Below are 12,212 nucleotides of genomic sequence, written 5' to 3' on the forward strand. Positions count from 1 at the left end.
TAATGTCAGGAAGTATAAACCAATGCAAAGAGAAGATAGCATTGCAGTCGAAATGCTCCAGCTCTTCATTAAAAAATCCTGCATGAATCTGCCTTTTCTTTAAAGACAGAATAAATCAAGATATGTACAAACCCTAAAGGATGCCAAGATATCAATCTCACTTAGACAGTGAAAGTTTTTAAAGCCAAAGATTAAAGAATCTTGAACTAATGATATGATAAACTAGACTCTCCATCTTTGTATTCTCTCTATTGAGACATAAATATGGAGAAACTGGTTTGATTTCTGCTAAGGAATAAGCAAAAGAGAGACAGTGCTTTCCTAAAATAGTGTGCAAATACGTATTATTAATATTAAAGAAGTTAATTTCTCCATTCATATTTTTAAGGAAGTTTATTGTTACTTCCAAAATGGTAAGCTGATATTCTTAAAGACTTTTATCTCTAGGTAATAGAAAGCCTAAAATGGCAGCAGAAAGCAATAGTTACATTGTAATAGGCAGAATAAAAGAAATTGCAGAAGGTTTCAAACATGGCATCCAATATTAACAGCATCAGATTTTCAGATTACTTTTTTTTGTTAGTTTTGCCTAGAGGTGAACTTCAGAATATAGTTTTTTAGACTATCATTATTTGAAGAATTACAGAATTACAATAAACAGTAAAAATATTAAGATAGTACCAGTAAGCAAGTTTAGCAACGCAAAGAGGCAGCAGTAGTTCGAGGGCCAGGAGATGACCAAATGGAAAAGGCTAGAGATTGTTACACTCAAGACACAATAAAGTAAAAGACTGAGAATACTGATTATAGAAAATGATTGGAAACTAGACTGATGATTAGGACACTAGAAAAGACAGCAAAAGATGAAATTTAGTTTTATGTGAATGCAGGTCTAGTAAAAGTATGCTGAAAATTAGGTAGGGGTCTCATACTACAAGCACGACTATTTGTGCAAGTATTTGGCATAGTATCATTAACAACAACAACAAATTCTTTCAGCAAATATTTTGCTCAACAGTCACCAAATGACTCACTTATAGAAACCATATTATCACGAAAAACTGAAAAACAGGAAAACAGAAAAACTACTAAGTGGGAGAAAATTATTCATAAGCACTGTAATACAATACAAAAGTAGTTTAGAATTTTGTCATGATGAGCTTCCACCATTCACTGTATCAGAGTCAGATATCAGTGGTTTGAAGAACTGGAATTCCTGCTAAATGCTTACCAATGTTAAAAAATTTCTTTAGCCATACCACATCTGCTTCAGGAGAGTGGCCCATTATTACAAACATCTCAAGGATCTATGTTTGCACATAAGTTTATACATAACAGCTTCAAATTGTTGTATAAATCTATGCAATCAAACCAGTTTCAAATTTTACTTAACTGATGGAAGTCTTAGACCAGCTCCTACCTGCCTCTAGAATAAAAAGATTAAAGACTGTTTTCAATGTAGCTTATTAGATGGTTACAGCAGAGCATCTCAGCCACAGATTTGCAAGACCAGCCCTGCAATGAAAATCAGTAAGAGCTTTTACCCACCCTAGAAGTAAAGGCTACCAAACTTAGTGCATAACATAATGGAAAACCAAATATCACCTTACCTCCAGTAATGTTTACTCTTTTTCTTTCACGCAAAAGACAATAATGGTCCAAATTTTCTCAAAGTAACCTAAATACTAGATAACCCCCTGCTAACATAATGCTATTCTTTTACAAGTATGTTTCTGAACAGTGGCTGAAAACAAACAGAACAAAGGCACAGTTACTAAATAGATGTTCCAGAGTTAAAACCTAAGAGACCAAAGGACAATGTATCAGAGATAAGTGAACTGTACAATGTTAGATCCTGTCAGAAAAAAGCATCCAATACTTGAGACCCCATTCTCACTGAGGCAAAAAGTCATAGCTCCACCAACTTCACTGGAAAAATTGTACAATAACAGAAGCATGAAATTGGCCTGAAACATTTGTATGAAACCTGTTAAATATATTGCAAATACCAGGAAAAAGTAGGGGTTTGTGGGATGTTTCCAGTAATTTCTAGTTTGCTTTTATATTCAAATACAGTGAGAGCAGTCTCACAAGACTATCTATTTCTGTTATGAACAAGATCTGAAAAGGCAGTTTTTAGATTAAATACACAAACAAAAGCAAAACAGAACTCTAGACTATGCTATCATTTAGCAGAATTAGCAGTATCTGCACAGAAAAATCTAAAGGTTAAGCTAATAGGAATACCTTCTAGTCTTTTGTATTACCCATATGCATACAAATGTGCACATAGTGACTCTACTAAAAGGCACTGTAGTCTCTTGGGACTGATTTTCATAGCAATAAAAATATGGAAGAAGTTTTACAGATGTATTTGCCAAACATGACAGTCAATATATAAAGGAATTCAATCACCCTTCAAGTACACAGAAACTTTCAGAAGTATATTTTACCTCTAAAATATGAAGAGTTGAAGCGCTTCAGTCACAAACCCCAAAACATCTTTAAGGAGTTAGTCTGAAGGATCCAACAGCATTTTCAGACAGACAAAATATGGCCAATGAATCAGGAAGCCAAAAAGATTTGAAATAGTAGAGAACTTCCAGGGAACACTAGGTTACATTTCAGCAGACTAATCTGGATAAGGGAACAGTAAACTAGCATAGAAATACTGGAAAGTTTCCCCATCTAAACAGACTCAAGAGGAAGGCAGTAAAAACTGCCAAAAGCATCTTTAACAAGCTTCCAAACATACGTTCCACATCAGAAGAGATTCCCAGCTGAGAAGTGGAAAGAAAGACATGACGGGCATCTTAGAAAAACCAGAAATCTTTTGTAAAACTAGATAAATGTGGAGAAAGAAAAAGCTGTTGATGGTCATATAAACAGTAAGTGGTTTTACATAACAGCATTTTCAATATAGAAGATAATTAAGTTTCAATGTTTGTGAAAAATTAATGAAAGTACTATAATGATCTACTCTCATTAAATCCTTACAACTTACAAAATCTGCCTTTGATGTTGCAAATGGAGACCTAGCTCCAAAAATCAAAATCTGGGCTTCATCTCCTAAAAATAACTCTATGTTCGTATTTATAAACACTTAGTTAAGATGACAAAAATCGTAACACACAGGGCTTTATCATGGGATACCAATTGCAAGAGCTCACTTTAAATCTTACAACATGTATTTATATTTCTTTGTAACAAAGAATAGTCATCTGTTGTTGCTTACATAGCTATTTCCACAGAGACTGAAACTTCTTAACACATTCAGTTTTTACTGTTCACTAATCTCAGTGAGTTCAGTTCAAACTCCTCACTCAAACAAAACTCACCGTGGACTTACTGTGAATCCCAACAAAATAAAGCTCTTGGAAGCTGTACAGATAGAATAATTTTGGAAAAAAACCCAAACAAACCAAAAAAACAAACCTCAGAAGTCAGTCAAGTCTCCTATAAGTTCACAAAGTTGGTCTTCTTGGTATTTATTGCGATCAATGTACTTTTAAAGAAAGGAATTTTATTCTAGAAACTACTTTGAATTTTAATGTTTACTTTTTTTTTTTCATTTCATAAGGTTAAAAAGGGAAATAAACCTGTGATCTTTAAGACACAGATACCAAAATATATAAAGCACATGACAAATTAAAAAATTCCCACAATTACATGCTACAAAACATGTGCCTGAAAACAGACATGTTCAAATTTATGACATAAATTGGAGCCTTAACAATACAATACATGTTTTACCTGGTGACTTGAAATACCAGAAAATAACTGTTAAACTTACAGAAATAGAGCCCCATAAAATTGTTCAAAAGCATATGCTGCTAACATTTGCTGAATTCATTTTGAAGGCTTTTTAAAATACCTAAACCTTAAGCAGTGAAGTCTGATACTTCCTGCTTGGTCCTTAAACTTGGCAATAATGAAAAATTTATTGTAGCAAATAATCACTTTACATTACAGAAAACATTTAATGCTTAAGAAATTAACAAAACAACATGTCTTATTTTAAATATTAGTTACAGAAGTTTAACAGCAGCAATGAAATATTCACTACATCTTACTAAGACCTGGTAGAAGTTCAACTGGAGAGCAAATGGAGTATATACTTTTTTTCAGGACCTGTAACAGAAAATGTAGCACATACTTTCTTTTCTGACTAATAACAAAGATCAACAGCAAGACTGAACAACATTCTCAATGCACCAGTGAGCTCTTTTGCTGACCAAATAGCAATAAAATGGGTACATCTGTTTGTTGACAAAAGATCTGTCATGAGCACAGTGCCAAGAGTCTGTCCTGATATCCCAAAGCAGCACCAGACACAGAAAAGACTCCAAGAAACATATAGGCTTCCTAAGCACTTAATTTTTCTAGAGGGTTGAGACCTGCCTTTTTCTGAACCGAAGGACACAAAAGAGATTCTGATAGAAAACCTCAGTCAATTCTTTCCATTAGGGAGATTTCTGTGGGTTTTCCAACAATAGAAGGAAGCTTTTTCCTCAAAATACAACATAAATATGTAAAATATGCAAGATAAATATTTTGAGAAGTCTTAATACAAGATGAAAATATTTAGCTTTCAGAATTAAGCAGTCGGTGTGTTATCATCACTACTTTCTCTCTATTTATAATCACCATCTATTGATACAAGCCATCTCTCACCTTTCCTTTTAGTCAGCTTGTCAGCCTTTCAGGAGGAATGCTCTTTTTTGTACATGCTTGCATAGTGCCTAACCAAAAGTAATCTTAAATCCTGAATGGGTTAAACAGCAGGTAACCTCTTAATGAAGCTTTTAAAAAAACCCTCACAACTTCTAAATGAAGTGTAAAGAAAGTGACCAAAAATGGTCAAAACATGATCCTAATAAAATCTTTGGTGAGAGCAAAATAATCTTTCTCAAGCCCATAAGCATATACAAGTATTTGAAGCTCTTACTGACGTTTATTGTGTTCTCTGAATGTCACAATATTCACACTGTTTTCTGGTAACCAAACTGTTTATATTTCAGGAGAAAAAAAAATCCAGCAGGAGGAAAAATGAAATCATGCATCTCCTACACTGACAGAATTATGCTAAAAGCAAGCAGCAGTCTGAGATCTATATCAAAATAAGACTTATCTGTACAATAGAGGTGATATAATATGATAAAAAACCAAAATGTTTATCACTCCAGTGATGTGTATAAGTCAGATTTATTCTTTTTTTGCCAGGTTCATCCATACTTTCATTTATCCTAAAACTACTAATTTGTAATAATTGACAACATCTCCTGAGAAAGATTATATATAGTTCCACATTTGAATTTGTACTTGACATACAATATCTCCACCAGATATGAATCATGAATAAAACTAAAGCTGCAGTGGACACTTTATGATGAACTAAATCATTGTATTACAAATAAAATCATTGAAGAATTTGTAAAGCTCAGGTTATTGTGCCAATAAATCATCTTTGCATTTTCCGGAATGCTCATCTGAAACATAAATTAAATTCATAGCCAGAGAGTTATGTCTGTTTCAGATTTATGAATGATATTATAATGCAATAAATAACAGCAGCTACTGAGTATGTTAAGAGTGTTTTGCTCACTTTTACTCATGTAGTTATGGATTTATAATTTAGAGTCTTTTGTGATTAAGACGGATATTGAAAAGTAAGATCTTCCCTTTTATGGTATAACACTTGGACTAGGATAAAATGTTCTGGTTTGTTCACTCTAAGCTGTCTCATGCAATCCATAAAACCTCCCCAGTGATGGGAGCTGGCTTGCCAAAACGTCAGCAGCAGGCAGCCTTCCACTGCTTCCAGGTAGCCTACCTACCACTCCCTCCAAAAAGAAGTCTTTTGGGATCCAAGAAAACAAATCTGTCAGCATGAAAACTGGTATAATTTTCGCTGCAGAATTCAATGCTATGTAACCCAATGTCACCAGTGAAACCTAGGGCATTACTAGGACACTGCACCTGTATAGTCCGCTGCTCTAATCTTCAAGAACATCCTAATACAGACTGTAACATACACTGAAAAAAGCACAAACAAAACACAGCAACAATCCACATGTCCAGTTACAGCCATTCTTAATCAGGTCTTCCACTGGCATCAGACCTTGTGTTCAACAATATTTTGTTAACAACATTATTTTGAATACGATCCCTGATATTTAAACAACCAGTTAGAGACACACCTGTTCAGAAAAAAATACCATTTAACATTAAATCAACTCTCTAGAACTTAGTATTTATTAGTAGTTTGGAAATATGTTACAATGGTACCCAAAGACTTACTTGGAAATCAAATCTGGGTGTTAGACTTTGTTTCTCATTGTGTTTCTACAGTCATTACTGTTAAAGGCTGCTATTCAGAGTTTCAGGCATACAGGAGGTAGGAGAAAGACAGAATGTAGAGGAAAGTAAATACTACAGATATGTTAAGCCTTTGAAGATGTATTATATTAACTGAGTTTCTTCCGAAAGAGCATGCACATTCAATGCGGGATGGACATTAAAAAAAATAAAACCACAGGCATGCCTATATAGATGTGTACGGTTGTAGAAGTCACTCATTCGCCTTCCAAGTCAGCCTGTTGTGGGACAAATTTGGTCCAAGGAGTTTACTGCTGTAATGAACTCAAGACAAGAATTTTGCTATTAACACAGATTATTACCTCAGCCTTAGCAGTGAAACAGTATTGCTGCATTTCTCCTGCTTAAATCAGTGTTGGGACAGGATAGACTAGAAACATGATAACCTATATCTTTCAATGCAGAAATGGTGCTAGATCATATGGGAAAATGTGGTAAAAGTAAGTTTCACCACACAGAGATAGCAGTTCTGTGACATAATATATTTTTTGCCACAGAGAGAAACAAACTTTGCTTGCCAAAGGCTTCCTGTATTCTTAACATTCATTACTTTTCATAAATTTAGTAGCATAAATTACTTTTTTTGATAGACTGAGTATCAGGTAAGTCTGGAGATTTTATGATGCTAAACAGCATCACATCTAGCATGAAAGTAACAGAATGAAATTTTTCTATCACAGAATGGTAAAGACCTGTTTCTGGGCAAACAAATAGTAAAGCTATACAATATATCAACTGCAAAATAAATGAAATGTTCTAAATTAAATAATCTGTCTACAGTTACTGGAAGATGTTTTATGTGGATTTTGAAATTAACAATTTGCTTGAATATTGTTATTTATTGTCATAAATAACCAGCTCAGATGATGTAAGGAGAGAGAACTGCAGTGCTTAACAGTTAAACCTTTCCAATTAGCCACTATAAAAACTCCCTCACCCGAGACACACTAACTGGTGAATATAATTTGCAGTTTGAGTTGCTGTTTATAGAAAGATTGAAGCATATACTTAAATCCTGTGTTACTAATTTATCATAAAGATAAAGTGAAATATCCCTAAAATTTTGTAAACTCAGATTCTAGGAATGGTTTCAAGTAGTTCTGAAAATTTAGTATTCAGAGGAATATTTTCCAAAAAATTAACAGTAAATATTACTTATGCCTCTGTATTTTTTACAACTCACTTTTCTGGAATCTAATTGTTTGAATATTTAGTCTAAACTTTTAAGGTGCATGATTCAGTACTTTTAACTTTTGGAGCTGAGAACGTAAGTTTCTGGAATTTAGCAGCCGTATTAAGAGTGTAAGACAATATTAGAAGAATTAGTTATGAGTCCTGACAAGGTCTAAGGTAATTCCTAAATCCTGAGAAGAACATTTCACACTTTTGCAATGGTTCCTATCAAACTTTCCCATTCTTTCACAAGTGTCCCAGCAATCTGACAACTTTATCTGTAATGCTACAGCAGGCTGTCAGAAAATTACCATGTTGAGAAAACTTTTCAAATCCGTACCGAAATTTGAAGGTTAAAAGGAAAACCTGAAGTGAGAATACATATGTGCTGGATATTAGAGTATTAAAATTACATATTTGCAAATAACTTATTTTGTTTTGTAAATTGACCACTATGCCTTTCGCCAGATGGTGTTCTTTCAAGATATTTTGCTTCATTCTTCGATAGAACAAATGGGATTAATTGAGCCTGAAGCATACAAATGTGTTCAGGTCTAAGTCCAATAGGAAAGAGAGCTATATCCTAGCCACCAGCAGACAGAGCTAAGAGTTTTTGTCTGCCAAGGAATGTACCAATGTATCTTTGCACTGTCATAGCTTTATAATAAAATAGAAAAAATAGTAATAACCACTTGAGGTTTTATGCTGCTTTGCAGCTAAGGATCTCAAAACAGTAACTTGCCTACAAAGAAAGTGGAATGTTTCATATGGGTACAGTCTTTTTCTTCATGTGATATTGATCCGTAATTTATAGTTCTATTTTATTTTTTACTGTGGCATAGGCTGCTTGTCATAGTACTGGCTTTCTTTTTACTGACTTCCTTTACTTCTTTTTTTTTTTTTTTTTTTTTTTTTCTTTTTCTTGAGCCTTCTGGCCTTATTCTAACTATTACTGCATGTTCTCAAATATTTGTTTCATTTTTCCTAATCTTTGGGTCATTATCCATTCTGGATTTTATATATTATTTTAAAATCTCAAATAAATTTAAAAAAATCTAAAATCTCAAATGTAATTTTAAAGACTACAAAAGCTCTAATAATTATAAAAAAAATTGTTTAAATTTCATTAAAATTCTCCACCTGTAGCAAAACAACATCTGATATGATGCCTTTATGTGTACTATGCATAAGTACACAGTGAGACCTTTCTCAACATTTTCTGATGAACTGTCTGCATATGTTTACAAGCGTTATGTAGAACATTTTTCTCAAACATGGCTCTTAATACAAATGGAGAATCAAACTGTGAAAACACTACAAGTTGATTTGAAAAATATAATCTCCAGTCTACAAAAATTTTGAAATAGAACAGTTAGTCACAATATGAAGATAAATATTGAAGCTTGTTACTTTCAGAAATGTAAGAAATACAAGAAAGAGAAAAATAAATAATACTTATATATTAGGTAGAAAATACTGTCATTTTCAGAGACATGAAGGCACGAAAGAGCCTGGACACGCAGTTATATTCCTGCAGAGACAACTGGTCTCCTGAGGTTGGATTTAAGGCACACTGGCAAGGCTGTACATGTGTTAATACGTACATTTTTAACAGTGTTTCTGCTACTTTTTAATGTCTGCCATTCTAAGTATTCCCTGAGTACAATAACGCAAGTGTTTTAACAAATAATTTTTTAAGGCATTATCATTATAACAACATAAAATCTTCTGTAATGTATAGCTGTTAAGTCCAAATGCTGCCAATTGCACTGGAATAGGTTTGTAGCAGTATGTCAGGCCACTCTAAAGGAATGCAGAGATATATGGCCACCTAAAATAGTCCAAAAATAACTTTTTATTTATCTGTAACCCTCAAGCAACATGAATAAAAAGTTTAAAAATAAATTAACTATAAGTGAACCTAAAGGAAGAACTTCCATGTTCATACTTAGCATCTCTGTTATTGAGGACCTCATGGTTTTCATGTCCACATGAAATGACACAGAATATCACAACCTGACTCAAAACTGATTGAAAAGAGGAGTGAAAAGAAGGGAATAAGCTTCCAGCTACTTTCAGAATGAGAAAACCATATAACGTGCAATCCAATCGCATAAAAAAAATGTCTTATGTCAAAACATACTCATACTATCTTCTTATCCCAGACAGATATTAATTTACAACTCATTATCCAAACAAGATGGGAATCAATTACATTTACTCATTGATTTACCAAAGACAATACTTCATCATTGCAGCAGATTCCCTGTGCTAGCCATCTGTCTCAAATAGTTCTTTTTTCAATGAACAGTATTTGATATGCTCACCTATTAAATTTTACAAAACAGCTCAATTAGAATAAAGCATGAATAACAATACACTGGCTTTACCATAAGAGAGAAAAACCTTTCATAAGTCACCTATGGACAAATAGTACTCATCTGCTGACAGAGTTATAGCACTTGGTAAAATGGTGTTGAGTGCGTTAGTGAATGCATTATTTATGCTCAGCCCTAACTGATTGCAAATGATGTAAATTATTAAACCACTTGAGAAATAATTAAAATATATATTTTAAAAAAATATATCAACATAAGAATTTTTACTTTATTCACACTTACTAAGGTCTTGCTCCAGAAAGGTACCATATCACTAAAGCCACTCACATGTATAAAAATGGAGCTATTTGTCATTTCTGGAACTAAGGTCTCAGTTTACTTAATAATATTCTTCTTTTTTTAACAATAGAAATAATCACCAAGGTTTGTTAAAAATGCTAAATAAAGCCCAGATATCTAAAGTGCATAAAAATATTTTAAAATCTTAAAGATGATCACAAAAAGTTTCATGTTTACAATCTGGTATCAGAGCTAGAAGCATTATTAACGACATTTCATTTTATTTGAATGTAAGATTTCTCTCCTAGGCAGAAAGGTTAAAAAAAAAGAAAACAAATTGGTTTTATTGGATTTCTTCTTTGTTAAAACTCGGTATTTTCAACCCTTCCAGGAGAAATTTATTATTTCCTAATACTTTTTAATTAGTTACGCTCAAAAAACACTTTTCTGAGAATGTGTTCAAAGATTCAAGGGCCAGCAACTAAATGTATACTTGGATATTCAACAGAGTATTCAAATCAGATTGTAAAAGCCATCAGCACCTTGAGGGGCTATAAATTTAAATCCCTGCATTTGTGAATACAGAATTAGACCAATACGGCTGATACTGAAAATAAAACTTTCCTGTTCTGGTACACATTTGAATGACAAGCTGTAAACCATTTGTAAAATCTAATAACTGCTCACTTAATTACACTAACCTGTTTGTCTTGAAAGAAAAGGAAGCCTATGAACTGAAGAGCTGAAATCTTTTGCCTGCTTCAGACTAGAACAGCTAGACGGACCCCGATTTTCTTCCAAGTTTATAGGAAGAGAGTGCTCCAAGACTGTACAACCAGCAGAGGCAGCATTAACCTGGAAAGGAGCATCTCCTGCTGTCTTTTTTCCTTTTTTTAGCATATTTACCAGAATATCTGCAAGTTACATTAAGGAAATCATTAATTACCCTTTTTTTTTATAAAGCAACAATCATCTTCATTTATTCCTAAGTCTTTTTTGTTTTTTTCCAAGTGGAACAATTCACATTATGGAATCCTATATGTGAATGTGAATTTGAAATTAGGCATATTCTTTGTAGTTATATTAATTCACTTTAGTTTTTCCAAACAGCAGATTCATTTTTACTAAACAGTAAAATTTACTAAATTTTTCTGAAATTTACACATTGACCACAATTGTTGATTCCATTCAATCAATGCCTGAGAAAAGCATTTACAGACAGACAGGAATTAAAACTCTAGTATCTTATTGCCATTGTGTGACACTCCCCTTTTCAATTTTGTGATAAGCAAAATTTCAGAACAGAAGAAAAAACCCCCCTTAATTTACAGGTAGTCTGTTAAGTGCATTACATCTGTCAGCTTTTCACAATAAGGTTTATTAAAAAGCAGAAGAGGCCTTTAGGAAATTTCTTCCACTAACATTGTATTTACTGGAGTATGTTTGGTATAAACACGTTTTACCTAACAACTTGTAGAGGGCTTTTAATGAAAATTGCATTCAGCCAAAACCACAGGAGTCCCTGTGATATGTTTTTTGATATGCTATTCATTTTAATCCTAATTAATCTTCTAAATGAACAGCAGAAAATCTAAGTAGTCTTTGGGGAATATTATTAACTGCACTAGGTAGTAATAATAAAATACTTTACAATTCAGTTTTTATGATAGCTCCTAGCTACCATAGGCAAGAAGGACCTCATAGTTTGACTAAATAGCTTCCATACTCCTCACCACTTCATCACATTAGACATGTTATTAATTTTCTAATGATGATGTACAGTCACTTAGCGGCTCCAGACTCTGTAAATCAGTGTTGTGTTCAAAGTCTTAGTTCTTATAGTCTTCCTATATAACTCTAACATGGATTTACACAAGTTTCTTCCCTGTACTTCTGCAAACCAAGCTATATATATCTATCAAGCAAAAGTGCATTAGATGGAGATATTTTGCTTTTTTTCACTATCAATCTCATACTAATGAAATAATTTATTTCAGAAAGAAATGTTACTGGGAATCCAGATCTTAAAAATGTTTTGTTTTG

General features: G+C 33.1%; 1 protein-coding gene across 1 annotated transcript in view; it reads right to left on the minus strand.

Annotated features, from left to right (window-relative positions):
- Nucleotides 1-12,212, minus strand: part of KIF6 (kinesin family member 6) — a 157,520-nt gene that overhangs the window by 75,834 nt on the left and 69,474 nt on the right. Inside the window, exon 12 of the mRNA XM_080407896.1 lies at nt 10,871-11,083. Coding sequence (XP_080264022.1) covers nt 10,871-11,083 — 213 coding nt within the window. The remainder of the gene's footprint in view (nt 1-10,870; nt 11,084-12,212) is intronic.

The sequence above is a fragment of the Falco punctatus genome (genome assembly GCF_963210335.1).
Source record: "Falco punctatus genome assembly, chromosome: 12".
Taxonomy (NCBI): Eukaryota; Metazoa; Chordata; class Aves; order Falconiformes; family Falconidae; genus Falco; species Falco punctatus.